Source organism: Myotis daubentonii, chromosome 1 (assembly GCF_963259705.1).
Source record: "Myotis daubentonii chromosome 1, mMyoDau2.1, whole genome shotgun sequence".
NCBI lineage: Eukaryota > Metazoa > Chordata > Mammalia > Chiroptera > Vespertilionidae > Myotis > Myotis daubentonii.
Window position 1 is genome coordinate 225,027,489 of NC_081840.1, and position 21,356 is coordinate 225,048,844.

The window sequence follows — 21,356 nt, forward strand, 5'->3', positions numbered from 1 at the left end:
CGTGGCATTCGCTGTGCCCGTGGTTTTGCAAGTTCAGCACTCTCCCTGGGGCCAGAGCGCCTGAACTGAGGTCAGGAGCAATGCGGGGAAATGAAACGCTGAGCTGAGAAGGGTTTATTTTTATAGCTGTCACCCTTACATTGGCTCTTTGATTATTAAAAGAATGCCAATGACAGGCATCTAAGGAAGAAGCCTTCGAAGTTACCATTCATGCGAATACGTTTCCCTTTTTAACAAATACAATAATAAATATATAAAAGTCTCATGGTGACAGAGAAGTATCGATCAGACCGACAAACCTCAGAGGGAAGGTAGGGGAGGGCGGAGAGGGGGAGAGATCAACCAAAGGACGTGTATGCATGCATATAAGCCTAACCAATGGACACAGACACCAGGGGGGTGAGGGCATGAGTGGGGGGGGGGGAGGCAATGGGGGGATAAGGACCCGTATGTAATACCTTAATCAATAAAGAAAAAAAAAAGTCTCATGGTTAAATTGTTCATATCATTTTGGGGTTTTAAAAATATTTTATAATTTCCCTTTCCTTTGATCATCTTAATTTACCAAGTAATATATATTTTGTAGGAAATTAGAAAATGCAAAACAGCAAAATAAAAATTTTTTTTTTAAATATTTTATTGATTTTTTACAGAGAGGAAGGGAGAGAGATAGAGAGTTAAAGACATCGATGAGAGAGAAACAACAATCAGCTGCCTCCTGCACATCTCCCACTGGGGATGTGCCCACAACCCAGGTACATGCCCCTGACCGGAATCGAACCTGGGACCCTTCAGTCCGCAGGCTGATGCTCTATTCACTGAGCCAAACCGGTTTCGGCCAAAATAAAAATTTTAACAATTAAAATCCCCTCTAATTCGACCACCTAAAAATAACTACACTAGTATGCTGAGATCTGCTCTCTGGGGCTTAAATCAGTATTTCTCCCAGCTCTCCCGTGGCATCCTTCGCTCCCCCGCACACCTCGGCCCAGGTCTGACCAGAGCTGTTCCTTGCTCTGCCCAGTGCACTCCCCCCCAACCCCACCCCCACCCCCACCCCCGTCCACCCGCAGGACCTGCCTGCACTGACTGCCCATAGAAGGAGCTGGAAGCCCTGAGCTCCGTCGTCATTTGTTCTCCTGGGCCTAGCACATCCCAAAATAAATGATGAGGGATAGCAACTGGCATAATAATAATAATCTATAATAGTAAAAGCATAATATGCTCATTAGACCGGACAGCCGAACGACCTTCCGGACAAAGCCGGGGCTGCGAGGGCCGAGCCCCGTGCACAAATTTCAAGCATAATAATAATAATAATAAAGGAACTTAGTGGCCAACTGTTGGGGCAAAACCAATTATTGTTTAATTGTCTGTCTGGTGGGACTGGAACACGGAGGCCAGCCTGGTAAACTTGAGGAGTGGCTATTTCTGCTTTTGAGTTCACGCAATTTTTTTAAATTGATTTCAGAGAGAGAGAAATAGAAACATCAATGATGAGCGAGAATTCTTGCATGCCCCCCCTCCCTCCCTGCAACTGAGGATCGAGCTGGTAACCCCAGCATGTGTCCGGACCTGGAATCGAACCGTGACCTCTGGGTTCATAGGTTGATGTTCAACCACAAGGCCCTTACTTAGAGCCGAGGTGAACACTCACACGGACACAGGCCGGCCTGCCTTCCTGGATTTTGCGGCTCCCACCTGGATTACTTCCCTGTTAAAATATTTTCTGTGAGAGGCATTAAGATTCCTCTGTACTGGTTTTATTCACAGAAGAAGCATCACTAACACCCATGCGTATCTATTGATCAGATTGGTGAACCGAGGGAGCGGTCACTAGTCTTTGTCTTCCAAAAGCTGCAAACAAGTCGTTCGAGATCAGAAAGACAAGCCCGTCCCTTTCCAGGTCCCGCATCTGCTGCTGCTGCTGAAACTCACTGGAAGGCAGGCTGGCCTCTGTCTCTGTGAGTGTTCGCCTCGGCTGGTAAGAGGAGGGGCTCTAATTAAGAGCTTTGTGGAGAGACAGCCCTCACCTTTCAGCTACTTCTCCATCGAAATTGGTTTGGGAGACAGTTGGGCTTCAATTACTCAGAAGCTAATGCCTCACAGCTCAATGCCTCGTGCAGCCAGGCGCCTAGCAAGAGCTCTCTGACGGGTGATGTGAGATTTTAATTAGCGTCTTGGACTCCATCGAGAAATCCATTCCAAGCCCATTTGCTTGCAGGAGCCCAGCCTCGTGTGGGCCGGGTTCCGAGCCATTTCCATACAGGAAGGGACAGCAACCACATGACCTTCGCACTTCCCAGGCATTTCCACTCCCCAGCCCAGGGCTCTGGCTGTTCCTGAGTGCACTGGGCAGCCATCAGGGGGGTTTGAGCAGTGATGGGACACAGGTGACTGACTTTAGCGGACTCTAGGTGGCAAGATAGAAACAGGATGAAGAGGCCATTGTGGTCCAGGTGAGAGGTGCTCATGGCCCAGATTAAGGGGAGTGTGGAACGGTGAGAAGTGGAGAGAGTTGGGATTGGCTGGTGGAGTGGATGTCGGGTGTGAGAGGGTGACTTCAATAAATTTCTAGACAACTTTTTCATTGCGCTAAAATATAAATTACATAAAATGTACCGTTTTTAAGCATACAGTTCTGTGGCGTTAGTTACAGTCATACTGTTATGCAATCATTACCACCATCTCTAGAACTTTTTCATCTTTAAAGGGAAACTGTACCCATTAACCATGAACTCCCCATTCCCTCCTCCCTGCACACCCTGGCAACCACCATCCTCCTTTCTGTTTCTGTGCCTTGTATTGCTGTAGGGACATATACGTGGAATCATATGATATTTGTCCGTTTGTAACTGGTTTATTTCACTTGTATAATGTCTTCAAGGTTCATCCGTGTAGTGGCATGTGTCAGAATTTCTTTCTCTTAAAGGCGGAATGATATTCCATTGTGTGTATATATCACATTTTGTTTATCCATTCATCTGTTGATGGACACTTGAGTTGTCCCCACCTATTGGCTAGTGTGAATCATGCTGTGAACTTGTGTGTACAGATCTAGTCCCTTCTTTCAGTTGTTTTGGAACTGAAATTCCAGAAGTGGAAGTGCTGGATTATTGGTAATCCTGTGGTTAATTTTATGAGGAATCATCATATCACTTCCGCAGCAGCTGCACCATTGAACATTCCCACCAGCACTGCACAGGGTTCTAATCTCTCCACATCCTCATCAAGGCTTATTTTATTATATCCTATCTAATAAAAGAGAAACATGGTAATTGGCATACGACCGCTACCCTTCCCATTGGCTAATCAGGGCAATATGCAAATTAACTGCCAGCCAAGATGGCAGCCGGCAGCCAGGCAGCTTGAAACTAACATGAGGCTTGCTTACTTCAGTGACGGAGGACTCCAATGTTCTCTGCCTGCCACTGCAGGCCTCTGAGCTGCAATTCTAAGCAACTATGTAACAAATATAGAAGCTAAACAAAACCCCAGAAACCTGCTTTAGTCGCCCGGCTTCAGCCAGCAGGATTGCAACATTGTAAGGAAAAGCCAGAAACCTACTTTCAGCAGCGGAGGCCTAAGAGCTGGAGCCAAGCCTCAAAGCTAAAGCTGGCCCAGAATAAAAAAATAAAGAAAGAAAGAAAAAAAGGAGCAGTTGGGAGCTTCAGTCACCCGCCAGCCTGAAAACAGCCCTCAGCCCTTCACCCAGACTGGCCAGGCACCCCAGTGGGGACCCCCACCCTGATCCAGGACACCCTTCAGGGCAAACCAGCCGGCACCCACCCGTGCACCAGGCCTCTACCCTATATAGTAAAAGGGTAATATGCCTCCCAGCACCGGGATCAGCGGAGCAGCGAGACCTCCCGGCACGGGGATCAGCGTGACAGGGGGCAGCGCCCAAACCCCCTGATCGCCCTGTGGCTCTGTGTGTGACAGGGGACGGGGCCACAACCTCCCTATCCACCCTGCTCTGTTCGTGACAGGGGAAGGCGCCCCAACCCCCTGATCGGCCCTGCTCTGTGTGTGACAGGGTGCGGTGCCCCAACCTCGCCCCCCCACCCCTCCCACGGACCCTGCTCTGTGTGTGACGGGGTAGAGCCATAACCTCCCCATCGGCCCTGCCCTGAGTGTGAGAGTGGCGACGCCCCAACCCCCTGATCGGCCCTGCTCTGTGGGTGATAGAGGGCAGCGCCCCAACCCCCTGATGGGCCCTGCTCTGTGCATGACAGGGAGCAGCGCCCCAACCCCCTGATGGGCCCTGCTCTGTGCATGACAGGGAGCAGCGCCCCAACCCCCTGATTGGCCCTGCTCTGTGCATGACAGGGGGTGGCACCGCAACCTCCCCATCGACCCTGCCTTGAATGTGACAGGGGACAGTGCCCCAACCCCCCAATCGGCCCTACCCTGAGCGTGACTGAGGGTGGCATCACAACCTCCTGATCCGCCCTGCTCTGTGCATGACAGGGGCCGGCGCCCCAACTCTCCAATTGGCCCTGCTCTGAGCCCGACCAGGGGCTGCACCTAGGGATTGGGCCTGCCCTCTGTCACCCGGGAGCAGGCCTAAGCCAGCAGGTCGTTATCTCCCGAGGGGTCCCAGACTGCGAGAGGGCACAGGCCGGGCTGAGGGACCCCTCTCTCCCCCGAATGCACAAATTTTTGTGCACCGGGCCTCTAGTTTTTACAATAAATATCCAAATGGACGTGAAGTGGTATCTCACTGTGGCTCTAAGGATGAGTGATGCTGAGCATCTTTTCACGTGCTCATTGGTCTGCTCTAAAATTTGAGCTAAGCAACTGGAAGAAGTGAGTTGCCATGAAGTGAAATGGAGAATATTGTGGGAAGAGCAGGTTTTGAAGGAAAAATCCATGATTAAATTTGAGATGCACGTTAGGTACTCAAATGGAGATTTTTAATAAACAATAGGATTTTTTATAAACACATGAGTTTGATGTTCATGTGGCAGGCTTACCTACTGTGTATGAGTGCCTTCTGTGTATGAGTACCTACTGTGTGTGAGTACCTACTGTGTATGAGTACCTACTGTGTGTGAGTACCTTCTGTGTGTGAGTACCTACTGTGTGTGAGTACCTTCTGTGTATGAGTACCTACTGTGTATGAGTACCTACTGTGTGTGAGTACCTACTGTGTATGAGTACCTACTGTAGTGTATGTGTCCTATTGTGTATAAGTACCCACGGTGTATGAGTACTGACTGTGTATGAGTTCCTACCGTGTAATGAGAACCTACTGTGTAATGAGAACCTACTGAGTATGAGTACCTACTGTGTATGAGTACCTACTGGGAAATGAGTACCTACTATGTATGAGTTTCTACTGTGTATGAGTACCTACTATGGTGTATGAGGTGCATTCCCCCTTGATCTCGGGTAGAATCCTTTCTATGTATAGCTGAATTCTGTGTTCTGTGTTTTGCACCCCAAGTGTTCTTTCTGAACAAATTAGAGCTTTGAACGCCCCGCTGATCCCCACAGCACTGCGGAAGTCCCTAGGGAACACTGCCATGGACACCCTTTCTGTATTATCACCCCCTTGTTGCGTCCACCCTGTCCCACTTCCCTGCTCCCTTACTGGTTTCTCCTGGACACAATTTCTTTTATATTGATTCGGAGAGGAAGGGAGAGGGAGAAAGAGATAGAAACATCAGTGATGAGAGAGAATCATTGATTGTGATTGGCTGCCTCCTGCACCCCGCTACTGGGGATCAAGCCTGCAACCCTGGCATGTGCCCTTGACCAGAATCAAACCTGGGACCCTTCAGTCCGCAGCCGGACGCTCTGTCCACTGAGCTAGGGCTGGGCACGATTTCTAATAAATCACTTCCACACACACCCTCTTCCCAGGTCCTACTCTAGGGGTCCCGCCTGCGTCTAGGATTCCTCGGGTCCCCTCGCCCGCGCGCACACTGACTGGCTCTGCGGCTCTTCCCGCAGGTGATCTACGCCCTGAACACCCGCCAGGACGAGGCCGAGGCCGGCCTGGAGGCGCTGCGGGAAGCCCACGAGGCGGAGCTCCGCCAGGCGGTGGCGGACGCCGAGGCCCGGCTGCTGCAGGAGCAGGGCCGCGCGGAGGAGGAGGCGCTGCGGCAGCGCGTGCAGGCGCTGGAGGGCGCCCTGGAGCTGCAGCGGCGGCTGACGCAGGAGGCGCTGGCGCAGTCGGCCTCGTGCCGCCTGGAGACCAAGGAGCGGGAGCTGCGCGCGGAGGCCGAGCACGCCGAGCGGGTGCTCTCGCTGTCCAAGGAGATGCTGGAGCTCAAGGCCGACTACGAGAAGCGGCTGCGGCGCCTGATGAGCCAGGAGGCGCCCCCATGGGGCCGGCTCCCGCCGGAGGGCCCTGACCCCAAGGCGGAGCCCAGCTCCGGGCCCGAGATGCGGGAGGTGCTGCTGGAAGTGGAGCGGCTGCGAGGGGAGAACCAGCAGCTGAGCAAGGACTACGCCCGCAAGGCCGAGGAGCTGCGGGCCACCTACGAGCGGGAGAACGAGGCCATCCGGCAGGCCATGCAGCAGTCGGTGAGCGAGGCCCTGTGGCAGTGGCAGGAGAAGGAGACCGACCTGCGCAGGAACTTCCAGGTGCAGGAGTCGGCCCTGCAGGCCCAGGTCCGGAAGCTGGAAGGGGACCTGGAGCACCGAGGCCGCAAGATCAGTGACCTGAAGAAGTACGCCCAGAAGCTGAAGGAAAGGATCCAGGTAGAGCAAGATCCCTTCCCACCTGCCCAAGGGGATCATAAACGTAGCCCCTAATTCTGCACACCTACTATGTGTCAGGCACTGTGAGGAGCACTCGACTTCTACCGAAATGAGCTTTATTATCTCCATTGAGTCCAACCACATGTATCTAGCAAGTATTTATTGAACACCTACTATGTGCCAGGCCAGGGCTATGGGCAGGAGACACGTGGTAAGCTAATGTTGGCCCCTGACTTCAGAGAGCTTAGACTTCCAGTTTACAGATGATAAGACAAGACTGAAATTGAGAGTCTTAAGGGCTGGCCTAGCTGGGCACATGGCCAATACAGTGGGGACTTAACTTACGAGTGTCCCGACTAACAAGTTTTTTGAGATACCAGCTGTCTTTCGGCCGATTTTTTGCATTGAGTTGACAGAGTAATTTGAGTTAACGAGCTCAGTCTCAGAACGAATTAAACTTGTAAGTCTAATTAGGTCAGCCTAATTCTAAAGACCCTGCTCATTCCATAACAACTTGCCTACCCTAAAATCCTTGGGGCTTTGTATTTGTAGAGAGCCAGACCACTAAATCAGTTATGTGAACCCCACAGACTTACAGACCCCTACCCCTAAAAGTAGCAGAGGCTGCTATTCCTAATACTCTCAGCATTTTTTCTGTCCCAGACACTTCCTCTCTTTTGATCCTCACTACAGAAAGGTTAAGTAACTTCCCAAGGTTACACAGCCAATCAGAGGATGAGTAGGCATTTGATGAGCCCCGGGCCACTGAATTCCAGAGACTAAGGGCTTCCCCACCATTCAGACCTGATGCTGGTTCTGTGTGCAGAGGGTGTCTCTACCCAGAACTGTAACCAGAGAAATGAGACCATCTGTCTGTTTAGGACCTGGATGTGCAGCTCAAGGAGGCTCGACAGGAGAACTCGGAGTTGAAAAGCACTGCCAAGAAACTTGGGGAGAAGCTGGCCATGGCCAAAGACAGACTAATACTGCAGGAGTGCCACGGGGCACAGAAAACCGGTGAGACCCTGGAACGATTTCCTTGCAGGGGGAAGGTTAGCCGCCGGGTTGGGAGCGGAGCGGAGTGGAGGGGCAGGGCAGTTTGATCGGCCCCACCTGGTGGGCCAGTCCGGTCCATGGAGGACACAGGTGAGCCAGCACCTCGGGCTGCTGCAGGCCAGACCTCTAAAAGGTGTGAATCGAAAGGACCCCTTGCTCCCAAATATTGCCCCACCAGCCCACCACTGTGCCCGCACCTCTCAGCACTGGCTTTGCCCCCACACTTAGACAACACTATACTTTTTAATATTTTAATTTATTGGGGTGATATTGGTTAATAACATACAAATTTCAGTTGTACAACTTCATTAATGCATATGTATACTTGTTGTGTGCTCAACACCTGAGCTCTAGTTTCCTTCTGTCACCATATATTTGACCCCCTATTCCCTCTTCATCCCCCTTTCTCCTCTTCATCTTCCCTCGAACCCCCTACTCCTCTGGTAACCACCATACACATTACCCGTTTAACATTATCTCACACTGTGACTTACTGAGTCTTCCCCATAATTCTGTGAGCTGGGTGGTGTCCGCATCACATGTTACAGCTGAGGAACTGAGTCTGAGAAAGGGAACACGGCTAGGTCAGGGCCAGCCAGACTGGCTGGTGATAGCGCTGGTGCTTGTGTCTAAGAATATCTGATTCCTACGTGCCTCCCACTGGGCTCCGTCCTCAGAAAGTTCTCTAATACCTACAGTGTGACCAGCTTGGCTGGGAGAGAAAACAGAGGCACACAGCAGGGGCTCTGCCTGCAGCGGGCATGGAGGACAGTGACATTCCAGCCCACGGCTTTGGTTTCCGGGGCGTGGCCCAGGCAGGAGGAGAAGGCAGTGTCAGGGAAAGGAGAAATCCCGGAGGCCTGGAAAGGTGTAGGGGAGGAGAGGTCCGAGCGGGAGCCAGAGGGTGTGGAGGGTTTAGAGCGGTGGTCTCTAAAGTGGGGAATGAGTACCTAGGGGAATAGGGGAAGAAAATGAGCAGTTTTAGTTATATTTATTTTTTGTCTTATCCTTTAAATTCCTTTTAGCTTAAAACCTTTGAATGTACATATGCCCAGGAACATGTTCAATTTTTTTAACTTTTGGAAAACCATCACAAAAATTAAAGATAAGTAGTTTAAGAAGGGAGAGCAGAACAACTATCTGAACTCAGGGTGCTGCTTGAGCAAAGATGGCAATCACCACCTTGACCAGTGATGGCGAACCTTTTGAGCTTGGCGTGTCAGCATTTTGAAAAACCCTAACTTAACTCTGGTGCCGTGTCACATATAGACATTTTTTGGTATTTGCAACCATAGTAAAACAAAGACTTATGTTTTTGATATTTATTTTATACATTTAAATGCCATTTAACAAAGAAAAATCAACCCAAAAGAGTTCGCGTGTCACCTCTGACACGTGTCATAGGTTCGCCATCACTGGACTAGACCATGCTTGAGGGTCGGGAGGCCGAGGAGCAGGCATTACATAGGGAGTGGTGGGCGAAAGGGTTGAATAGCAGCATGGGCACTCAATGGCAGAAGGCCTCAGACTCAGACTGAGGTCAAGGCCAAGGGCATTCCAAATGGTGATGAATCTTTTGCTCGTAGATGACATGAAGACGGAGCGAATTTCGGAGAATGAGGCCTTAGGGAAAGGAAACGACGTGGAAGCCCGCAGTCCCCGTCCTCAGCAGGATGAGAACCTTCCCACGGAGTGTCCGCGTACGAAAGGAGGCACAGACACGCAGGTGTGTGTGAGCCAGCCCTGGGGGTGGGGACACGGGGCTTTGCTAGAATGAGCTTCAGGTGAGAGCTCAATCCCTAACCACGATGATCAGGAAGCAGCAGGTGCCATGGCTCCAGGGGTGGGTATGTGGGTCTGGAGTCCAGCCAACTTCCCACCAACTTCATGGCATTTGAAACTAGGAGACTGAGAATGTAGCAGAATTCTCCAAACTCCTTATCATCGACTCCTGGGAAACTGGAAACGTGCTTAGTGTCCCCTCTGTGTGTTCCTAGTTCAAACAAAGAAAGCATTCTTTGGGAACCTGTACAGCAGGGGTGGGGAACCTTTCTTCTGCCAGGGGCCATTTAGATATTTATAATACCATTCACAGGCCATACAAAATTATCAGCTTAAAAATTAGCCTGCTGTATTTGGTCAAACATTTCATTAACTCACCCCTCAGGCCTTGGCAGGGCCAGACCAAACGATTTCTCGGGCCTTATACAGCCCGTGGGCCGATGTTCCCCACCCCTGCTCCATAGTATGGGCCTGACTGTCTGATCCTGTGACAATAGATACGCTATTATTCTGAAGAGCCCTTGTCCGATGGTGCATAAAGTCAAGTCTCTTACCAATATCAAATATATAGTCTTATAAACTTTATTGCACCCTGTGAAACGGGCTGTAAAACCAGTACATAAACACTGTAAAAGTTGCACAGAAAAGAAGCGGTGGTCCCCTGCTCATCACCCTTCGCAGGTTTACGGGGCTCTCTTTTTATAGACGGAGAAAGAGGCGGGTGTGGAGACAGAACACCTGAAGCAACAGTACGAACAGGACCTTCGGAAACTCAAACAGCAGACGGAGGAGGAGAAGAAGCATCTGAAAGAGCAGCTGGTGCGGCGCCTGGAGGACCTGGTGAGGACGCACAAGGCGGAAATCAAGTCGGTGCGCTCGTCCGCGGAGGCCGACAGGAAGCGGCTGCAGATGGTGAGGTCGCTCTCACGGATGCTTTCCGGTTCCTCTTCTTTCCCTCCCTCTTTCCTCTTTTATTTCCCCTTTCCTTCCTGTTTGCTGAGCTCCTGCTGTGTGCAGATCTGAGCTAGTTCTCCGTCCAAAGGAGGTCCGGGGTCTTTGGAGGGGATGGGACACCTGTTACCGGGAAACCCCCGGTTGGGCTCGGGCTGCCTGTCGCTGTGTCCAATAACGAAGGCAGGGTTGAATCATATTAGGCGTTTATTGAGAAGGCCAGCCAACCAAGAAGACAGTAGGGCCCTTACCAGCATCAAATCCTGCCTTCCACAAACTGTGAGGCCTCCTGCAGAGAAGGTCAAGTCCATCCACAGTGCCCACAGTTCAGCCATGACCCCACTTTCTAATCCTGGCTGTCAAAACCAACCACAGTGACTATGGTCAGCTTCCTGGTCAAAGCAAAGCACATGCTGAACTGTGGGTTCCACCCCAGTCAGTGGCCTGTGGGAGGCAGCCTATTGATGATTCTCTCTCATCATTGAAGTTTCTATCTCTCTCTCTTTTCCTAACCTCTCTGAAATCAATAAAAACATTGTGAAATGTATTTTTAAAATCAATAAAATGTAAACAAAACTTTAAATTTATAAGCCAACATGTCAACAGAGGAGATAAAGAAAATGAAAGTAAATGTATGAAAAAATGTTAACCACCAAAAAAAAAAAAAAAAAAAAAAAAAAAATCCTGCCTTCCAGCAAGATTCAGGGGACGGGATTATAAAGGGGAAGGGCATGGGGTGAGGAATTAGTCACCAGGCGATGAAATGATGCTGATGAGATGATGTTTTGATTCCTGGTGGGTCGGCCTGACCATGCTGAATTCACAGCTCAGTTAATGGCTTCACACAGGCCTTGAAAAGGAAACTTTAAGCCCAGCTAAGTGTGGCTCAGCGGTTGAGCATCAACCCAGGAACCAAGAGGTCATTGGTTCAATTCCTGCTCGGGGCACATGCTCAGGTTGCAGGCTCGATCCCCAGTGCGGGGTATGCGGGAGGCAGCCAGTCAATGAACCTTTCTCATCATTGATGTTTCTATCTCTCTCCCTCTGCCCTTCCTCTCTGAATTCAATAAAAATATTTTTTTAAACATGAAGAGGAAACTTTAAGAAAAACGTAACCCCCTATTCACATATGTATATGTGTTCTAAGATTTAAAATAATATGATTACTTTGCAGACTAATACAGGTGCTCTATTTATTAGATTATAAGTCCCCCCTATCACACCCTAAGACAGTGGGCCTGGAGCCATTGACATGGGCTAGAATTGTGTCATCTGAGCGTTTAACAGGCAAATTCAACTCCACTCAGCAAAAACAGAGAGAAATAATATGAAGCAAACACTCAGGCCAGGCTGACGGCTGGTCTCAAATCCCAACCCTGTCACCCTCTAGCTCCATGACCAGAGCGGTTATTTAACCTGGGCCCCCTCAGAGAGAAATTCTGCCAGCCTCAGCTTCCTCATGTATAAAACACGATGAAAACAGCACCCCGTAGAGTAAGAGGATGAAATGAGGTGATCCATGTGAAAAAAGCAAAGCACATACTAGAGCCTGGGGCTGCATAAGCACCCCATGGGTGCAGGTGCTGCGTGGAGGCCTGGCAGTGTGCAGGATTCTCAGCCTCTGGGTGCTGTTCCAACCTCCCAGCAAAGGGGCGGCTTTCTGCTAAGGAGGAACGCAAAGCCTCGTCTCTCCCATTTGCTGGGAAAGCAAATAACCTACGTGAATGTTTTAGGAAAACGGTAAATATTATTGTGAACATAGGTGGACCTTTAATAACAGTCATCGCCCTTACCCAGGAGGGACACATCCCAAGACCCCCAGTGAATGCCTGAGACCGTGGATAGTACCTGTATATGCCGGGAGCCGGTCCATCCTTGCTGTTTCAAGGGACCTGGCATATATGGCATACTGTTCTTAATATGTTTGCTCACCTTCTTGGCGCTGTGTTTTAACCAAGGTCACCTCTCCGAGAAAGGTTGAATCCCCAGGTAGGGATTTTCCCCTGAAGTTAGGGAGGGAATAAAACCCCTCAACTAAGTGCCAGGCGGGTAATTAATCACTTTAACTACGAACAATCATGCTTAAGCTACATAATCTTTACACCCTGGAATGGAGATAAGAAACGCCCTAACCTTTGTAATAGAGATTGATAGGATTGAATCAACTGGTATAAATACAGATGTAACTAGACAGCAAGAGAGAGAACTCAGGAGACAGAACTTAGAACACAGAGCTTAGAAGAGAATTCAGAAGACAGAACCTACACGGAGCCTGGAGACAGAAGAACTTCGCTGGAGAGAACATGGCAAAAGATCCTGGACTGAACCTGACTACAGAAATATGGCAAGAGAACCTGACTAGAACCTGGTGACCAAACCTGGCTGGAGATCTCAGACAGAACCTGGCTGGAGAACCTAGCGAGGGAACATGGCTACAGAACCTGGCTGGAGATCCTAAGCAGAACCTCTCTGGAGATCGAGACCAGAACTTGGCTGGAGATCCTGGCTAGAGACCCTGGCTAGGCTGCTGATCAACTGAACGCTGTCTCCGTGTCATTCCCTCTTCGCCGACTCCGTCCACACCTTTGGGGACCCCTGGACCCGCTGGGGCTGGACCCCAGCATGTATACACTAAGTTTCTTCCTGAGCACACATACCTAAGATAAAATTTAATGTATAAATTAGACCTGGTAGAGATGAACAACAATAACTAATAATAAAACAACAATTTAACAATATATTGTAATAAAAGTTATGTGGATGGTTCTGGGGCCATTATTAGGTACAATAAGGGGGACTCGAGCACAAGCACTGTGATACTATGGCAGTGGATCTGATGACCCAGACGGCTGCTAAGTGACGGATGGGCGGGGAGCTTGTACAGTGTGGAGACGCTGGACAAAGGATGAGGCACGTCCCAGCAGAACAGAGTGAGATGGTGCAGGATTTCATCCCACTACTCAGAATGGGACATGATTTAAAACATGAATAGTTTTATTGCTGGAATTTTTTTTTTTTTCTAATTTGAAGTCATGTAGTGTGATACCTCCGGCTTCATTCTTTATTTTAATTCTCACCCAAGGATATTTTTCCCAAGCTACTGTTTACCATAGTTGCTACTAGTGGACTTGAATTTGCCTGAGTGGAGTTGAATTTGCCTGTAACTGAGGTACGTGCCCTTGACCGGAATCGAAACCAGAACCCTTCGGTCTGCAAGGCTGATGCTCTATCCACTAAGTCAAACCAGCTAGAGCAAAGAGTCTTTTTTTTTTTTAATCTTCACCTAAGGATATTTTTTCATTGATTTTTAGGGAGAGTGGAAGAGAGAGGGAAAGACAAAGAGAAACATTGATGTGAGAGAAACACATTGATTGGTTACCTCCTACATGAGCCCCAACCAGGGCCCGGGCCGGGAAGGAGCCTGCATCCAGGGTACATGCTCTTGACCGGAATCAACCCAGGACCCTTTGGTCCACAGGCCAACTCTCTATCCACTGACCCAAACCGGCTAGGGTGCTGGAATTTGTCATGTGATATTTTTGGACTGCGGTTGACCGTGGGTGACCGAAACCATGGAAAGCGAAAGTGCAGATAAAGGGGGACAACTGTATTACAAGAAAGCCTCTTTATACCCCAGAGCCTACCATCAATTTCAGTTTTCCCTGAAAGATGGTCATATGTCACAGGAATGCCGTGTTGTGTGACGGTTAAGAGTAGGAGGTGCTCAGGACATATGTGTTGGATAAATAAATGAACTCATGAAAGGCCCAGACTAGTCCTGGGTCCAAGTCCTGACTCTCCCACTAGCTGTATGACCATGGACAGGCCATTAACCTCTCTGAAACCTGATTTTGAAATAAGGCTTCATACTTCGAAGGCTTGTTATGTGGGTTAAATGGGGTATTATGTCTAAACTCTTAGCTCAGTGCACGGCATGTAGTGAAAGTTCAATAAACAGTGGCTATGGTTAGTTACCATGTGCACTGTGTGACGTCATGTCTGATCTATATATATAAAAGCCAAGCAACCAGAATGACTGGTCACTATGACTTGCACTGTGGCCCCAACCACCCGTGGCCCCTCCCCCAGGCCAGCCCCGCCCCTGATCGGCCCCCCCAAACCCCAATTGGGGGCGGGGCCAGCCGGCCAACCTCCTGAGTCCCCTACCCCCTATCGGCCCTGCCCAATCAGCCCTTATCAGGGCAGGTCAGCCAGACCCCACCCGTGCACGAATTTGTGCACCAGGCCTCTAGTAATATTATAAAGCACTAAATTCTTGCCGAAACTGGTTTGGCTCAGTGGATAGAGCGTCGGCTTGCGGACTGAAGGGTCCCAGGTTCGATTCCGGGCAAGGGCATGTACCTGGGTTGCGGGCATATCCCCAGTGGGAGATGTGCAGGAGGCAGCTGATCGATGTTTCTCTCTCATCGATGTTTCTAACTCTCTATCTCTCTCTCCCTTCCTCTCTGTAAAAAATCAATAAAATATATTTTAAAAAAAGCACTAAATTCTTGTTAACACACTTAATCCTCCCTAACAATATTACAAAATGAGTGTTCATATGCCCATTTTAGAGGTGAGAAAACTGAGTCTTAATACAGACAGTGAGTGATAGAGATAGTATTAAAACCTGCCACACCAGTGTGGCTCAGTGATTGAGAGTCAACCCATGAACCAAGGGTCATGGTTTGATTTCCAGTCAGGGCATATGCCTGGGTTGCGGGCTCCATCCCCAGTAGGTAGTAGGGGGCGTGCAGGAGGCAACCCATCAATGATTCTCTCTCATCATTGATGTTTCGATCTCCCTCTCCTTTCCTCTCTCTGAAATCAATAAAAACATTTTTCTTAAAAAACACAAAAGAACCCCTGACAGCCTGACTCCAGAGCCCATGCTTTCCCACTCCTGTGCTGGGTAGGAAACAACTGTTTTGAAAGCATTCTTCTCCCCATAAGCTGTGACTGTTCGCACAAATCCAGTTCTCAGACTCACAGTCGTTCCATCCTGAGCCCCAGTCAGTGGGAGGGACAGTAGCTCTCCCGGAGAGCTACTGGTTGCCCTGGTAACCCATCAGCCAAGCCTGACTCTGAGTGTAGAAATCCCACTTCAGCTTTAATCAGGGGTCATGAGTCTATATGGGAAATGAATCATGTAGAAATAAATTGTGTTTCCTCCTGGGTTGGAGGGGGGCCAGTTTTTTACTTTTTGGTATTTTCTATAAACTGAGGATATACATTATATAAATTAGGCCATGCAGATTAGGTAAAACCTTGAAGAGGCCCCAAATCTAGGGTTCATGGACTAAAAATAGATAGTGTCTTCCCCTCTAGAGTTAAGAGGGCAGTATTTCTCTGAGGCCTTTGCTGTGGGTATACTGTGTGTTCTGAATGCTACCTTAACCTGAGGAAGACACTACAGGTGGCTGGAGTTGCCCCCGAAGGACTGCCTGTCTTCCTCGTCCACAGAATTACATCCTATGACCACGTAATCTTGACAGACAGAATAGAGCACACATCCTAGAATAAGCACTTGCCTGCACCGATTCCTAGGGAGAGTGTTACTGAATGCCTCCTGGGCTGTGCGAGCTCCTGCTGCATTCCACATCTTGGTTGTATAGCTTAGGATTCCCGGTGGCAGGTGTCACACACCCACCCTGGGGAGTTTAAGCAGAAAAGGAATTTAGTAATGGGTAGTCATGAGTAGGTTTCTGGAAGGCCAGGGAACTGAGCAGCTACCCAGCCAGGAATGTCCAAAGTTACTGAGAGACTGGTGAGTACACCCCCCCCACCCACCAGCCCCCAACCTCTGAGCCCAGACCTGCAGTTTTCATTGCTGACACCACCTGTACCGGACCCTGGACATGGCCTGGAGGACTATGCTGTCTTACATAGTAGCTACGAGACACACGTGGCTGTTTACATCTAAATTCATCACAATTAAATAAAATGTGGAATTCAATGGGACTAGCCACACTACAAGTGCTCATGTTTCTAGTGGCTGCCATGTTGGATAGTCTATTTTAGACCCATCACCACAGAATTCCAGTGGTCAGTGCTGCTCTCGAATGACCAGTCCTGCCGCCCTGGAAACTGAAGTTGCCAGATCCAGGTGCCTCCCACTTGTATGTATCTCTGGCTTCATTCCCAGTAAAGCAGCTAGAAGAAGAGAAATCAGCCCTAAATGTGAAGTCTGGGGAGGTAGGTCTGGTGTTCTCGGGTTCTGAGGTGGAAGGAGAGCTCTGATGTGTCAGAGGAGGGCGGACTTCCCAAACACCTGGAGGAGAATCAGGTGCTGGGCAGCCAAAAGGAACGACAGCCCTCCGCTCCATGGTTCCCTCCTCATGTCAGCCCTGGAGGCAGCGGTCTTCCTGTTTCGCAGATGAGGAACCTGGGGAATTAGGTGATTGAGAGTCACACAGCCTGCCTGACTGCGAAGACACTAAGAAGTGTCCTCTGTGGCGTAACGGAAGACACACTGCCCCGGCCTTGGAGAGCCCGCCGGTCCTCACCTGCCACTGTCCACTCCCTGTGTGTTTACCATTTATTGAATGTGTGCCCTGGGCTTTGAGCAGTGCAGAGACAGAGGAATCACGCATGCTTTCAAGGAACTTACCATCCTCCATGCCCTCAAACATAGACTCAAGTCAGTGTGTAGGAAGTGCTGAGTCTGGGGAAACGGACTCACTGTCAGACCTTGAAGAAATCACCCAAACCTTTCTAGGCCTCTGCTTTCTACTTTCACTAATAATTATAAATTTGAATAATTTTCTTAAAATTTTTTTCCCAACTTTTTATTTCTATCAACTCCAAAAAATACTCTTGGTTGTTTAGAAATATGTTGCTTAATATTGGGACCTTTCCTGTTGCTTTCTAATTCAGTTCCCTTGTGGTCAAAGAATGGACTCTATAATTTCATTCCTTTTCAATTATTCATCTTGTTTATGGCTCAAATATGGTCTGTCTTGATGGATGGTCCTTGTGCACTGAAAAGAATATGGATCTGCTGCTGTTGGGCGGAGTGTTCTAGAAGTGCTGAATAGGTTGTGTTGGTTGATAGTCTTGCTCAATATTTTATTTCCTCATTAATTTTTCTCTACTTGTTCTGTTGATTACTGAGAAAGGAGTACTGAAATCTCACATTTAAATTGTCACATTTTATAGTTCTCCTTAGCTTTTGCTTTATGTAAATTCAGACTTATTTATTAGATAAAGATTATTATGTCTTCTGAATGAATTGGCCCTTTAATCATTTGTGAAATACTGCTGTCCTGAAGTCTACTTTGATACAAATATAGTCATTCTATTGTTTTCATAGTCAGTGTTTCATGGTCCGTTTTAATCTTTTTCTTTACTTTCGATCGACCTATGTCTTTCTATTCAAAGAGCTTTTATGGTATAGCTGGGTCTTACTCATTTTGACAACCTCTGACTTTTGGAGGTCATTTAGACCATTTACATTTAATGTGATTATCGTTGTCTACCATCTCGCTGTTTTTCCTTTCAGTATTTTATGACTCTCATAAGCTTCGTTGGACCCCTTTGGGAATCAGGCAGGGTGTGTCCCGTCCATGTTTTTGTGCCTTGTGTGGCTAACTCTCCTCATCACCATTTAGGAAGTAGAAGAACAGTTGGAAGAAGTGAAGAAGAAATCAGAAAATGAAATAAAGCAGCTAGAAGAAGAGAAAGCAGCCCTAAATGAGAAGCTGCAGGATTCTCTGCTCCAGGTAAGTCTCGAATCAACGCAGGGTGTGGGAGGGGGGTTCTGGGTCCTCGGAGCTGCTGGTTAACTGAGGTGCCGGGAATCTCAGGGAGCTGCCCCGACCTTATCACATTCAGCATCCTCGGAAGAAACAAAAGGACTCAGCACAACAAGAAAGCTGTCTCGGGGCATAAATTTAGCCGCAGCCAGCAGAGAGCCTGATTTATGGAGGCTTATCAAAGAGGCACTTAATGTCTCACATGAGAGAAGGAGGCAGGAGGCTGCTGGTGTTGGCTCTGTGGCCAAATGATACCAAGCTGGCCAAGCTGCGGTGCTGATCGCTCCTTCACCCTGGCTTCGTTATCACTTCTGTGGGCATTAGACACGCCTGCTGTCGTGGCTCCTTTCCTTGATCAGAAATTAGAAATTATTTTTTATGACTGCATTCCTATAAAGATGAATACAGCCAGGCTGTATTTTTTTTCTTGTGATTTTGAAAGGAATTAAAATATTTTCATGGCCCCTAAAAATATTGTGGGCCCTGGGCACTGAGCCTGCTGCATCGAATGGAGAAGTCGGCTCAGATTCCTGGTGTCTGTTGCCGCACCCGTTGTCAAGTCCAGATTTCAACCAGGAAACGGGAGCAGTGGTGACCAGCCTGCCCACGCCAGCAGGCAGCAGAGAGCGATCGCAGCAGCCCAGGACTCCTGCTCCCGTCGGTAACACCTGTGCCAGGTGGCCCGCCTGGGAAAGCACGGAGTCAGCTGCCAGGCCTCCATGGTGGAGGCAGGCAAGGGAGAAAGGGGTAGGCATTGGATGGAGACCAGATGAACAACAGTTTGCTTCATGGGCCCACCTGCCCAGACCACCCAGAGACCAAGGTGGGCTGCCCAGCAAAGAGGCCCATTTCTCGCTCTTCCTTTCTCCTCCTTTTCTCCCTTCCTCACTCCCTTCCTTCCTCTCCTCCCTTCCTCCCTCCCTGTTGGACTATACGGCCATCTTCATATGGGACCTGGACCACCCCACCCTGCGGAGCTTGGGAGGGCTTCACATATGTGTGTGGGACCAGCCCCCTCTGCTTCTGACTTGGACACCTGGACCATCACCTGCCTGTTTCTCTGAATGCCCCTAAGGACCTCTCCGTTTACAATAACAACGGTGAAGCTGTGTTAAGCACCTCCTCAGTTAAGATACTGTGTAAGCAGTTTACACTACTAACTCGCACTAGTAAACCTTACAACCATTGTACTGTTAGTATCTCCGGTTTACAAAGGAGAAAACTGAGGAACAGAGAAGGTGAATCACTTCCTCGGAGTCACACAGGTAACAAAGTAGTGGATCTGGGACTCACCCCGGGTGATGGGGCTCTAACGACCCCACTGTGGACCACTGTGCTGATACCCCCTCTAGTGGGGCATGTGGCCTCTGTGATGCCGAGCATCATTCAGAACCTGGGTGTTTACTGGGCATGGCCCGGAGACTGCCCGTGGACAGAGTACCTCAGGCCGCTCTTCAACCTCCATTTCTCCTGCCACCTTAATGGTGTCATTATCCACCCACCTACCAAAGCCAGGAATGGAAGGGTCACCTTGACCACATCCGCTCTCCTGCTCTGCTGTCCTCAGCCTGAGTCCCCACCCTGCCCCACCATCCCATCCAGTCAGGTTATCAAGTCCTATGGGTCCTTCCACGAAAGCCCCTGGGTCCTCTCCCCTCTCTACACCAATGCCTTGGTCAAGACCCTCAGACTGGCTTGCCCAGGCTCCGTTTTCTTTACCTGCTTGTAAACAAATCTCACAGAGCTCCCTTAAATATTTCATAAGCCTTCACAAGATGCAGTGTAAGTGGTTTCATAGCCTTTAAATATCCCTCCCCCAAATATTCATTATGTAAAGCCGAGAAGACATTCTGATGGCCTTGCAGTTCTTCTGGGATGGTCTCCAGAGTCTCCTGAGAGCCTGCCCTGTATGGCCCGCCTCCCCATTCTGCCAGGTCAGCCAATTCCAGAACTAGTGCTCCAAAACCCTAGTCTGCTCAAGGTCTACTCCTCTTTCCCTAAAATAATTTTTAAAAAGTAGAGGCCCGGTGCATGAAATTTGTGCACTTGGGGGCGGGGGGATGTTCCTTAGCCCGGCCTGCACCCTCTTGCAATCCAAGAGCCCTCAGGGGATGTCCAGGAGCCCCAGGGGGAGTGGGCCTAAGCTGGCAGGTGGACATCCCCTGAGGGGTCCTTAGTGTTGCTGCAGAGGCAGGAGAGGCTCCCGCCACTGCTGCTGAGCCTGGCTTCTGGCTGAGCACACTGGCCACCAGGGGGCAGCTCCTGCATTGAGCATCTTCCCCCTGGTGGTCAGTGCACGTCATAGTGACCAGTTGTTCCACTGTTCGGTCAATTTGCATATTAGTAGGATATGTTTTTATTGATTTCAGAGAGAGGGAAGAGAGGGAGAGAAAGATAGAAACATCAACGTTGAGAAACACCGATTGGCTGCCTCCTGCACGCCCCCACTGGGGATTGAGCCCACAATGGGGAATCGAACCACGACCTCCTGATTCATGGGTTGACTCTCAATCACTGAGCCACACCAGCCAGGCCCCTAGAATCTTTAATTCCCATGTTTTTCGCAGTTCAGACCCAACCTAACTTAGCATCACTATCCCCCAGGACTCTGCCCCTCCTGTCTACTTCTTCGTACGAGGCCTTCTGACAGGGAACCTTCCTCCAGTCCTCACACACATCCTACCCACCCCCTACCCCTACACCTGCGATCTTTGCTGCTCGGAATGCCTTTTCTCACCCTTGCCACTGACGGACTCCTGTTCATCCTTCACTGCCCCCAAGGCTGCCCTGGACTCCCCCGGACAGAGTGTATTGTTGTAAGTTCTCGGTAATAGCACCCAGTAGTACCTACCTCGGAGTAGTTGTGAAGATTAGAAGAGCTGATACTGTAAGTGCTTAGGTACTGGCCTGGCACAGAGCCAACATGCCATGAATGGTACTGTTATTATTTTGTACATGTGCTGTGATTAGAATCATGTATCTGCCTTTGCCGTAGATGACAGCTTCTTGACGGCAGGGATGATATTTTTTTTACCATTTTGCTCGCACTCACTCCCTTCCTCTCCCCTCCACGTACCTAGCACGGTGCCTGAGGAGTCTTCT

At 49.4% G+C, this 21,356-nt stretch overlaps 1 protein-coding gene across 1 annotated transcript in view; it reads left to right on the forward strand.

Annotated features, from left to right (window-relative positions):
* The window catches only part of FAM184B (family with sequence similarity 184 member B), a 66,585-nt gene that overhangs the window by 22,868 nt on the left and 22,361 nt on the right, over nt 1–21,356 (forward strand). Inside the window, exons 2-6 of the mRNA XM_059674835.1 lie at nt 5,959–6,711; nt 7,593–7,728; nt 9,354–9,493; nt 10,255–10,461; nt 18,111–18,221. Of these exons, the coding sequence (XP_059530818.1) occupies nt 5,959–6,711; nt 7,593–7,728; nt 9,354–9,493; nt 10,255–10,461; nt 18,111–18,221 (1,347 nt within the window). The remainder of the gene's footprint in view (nt 1–5,958; nt 6,712–7,592; nt 7,729–9,353; nt 9,494–10,254; nt 10,462–18,110; nt 18,222–21,356) is intronic.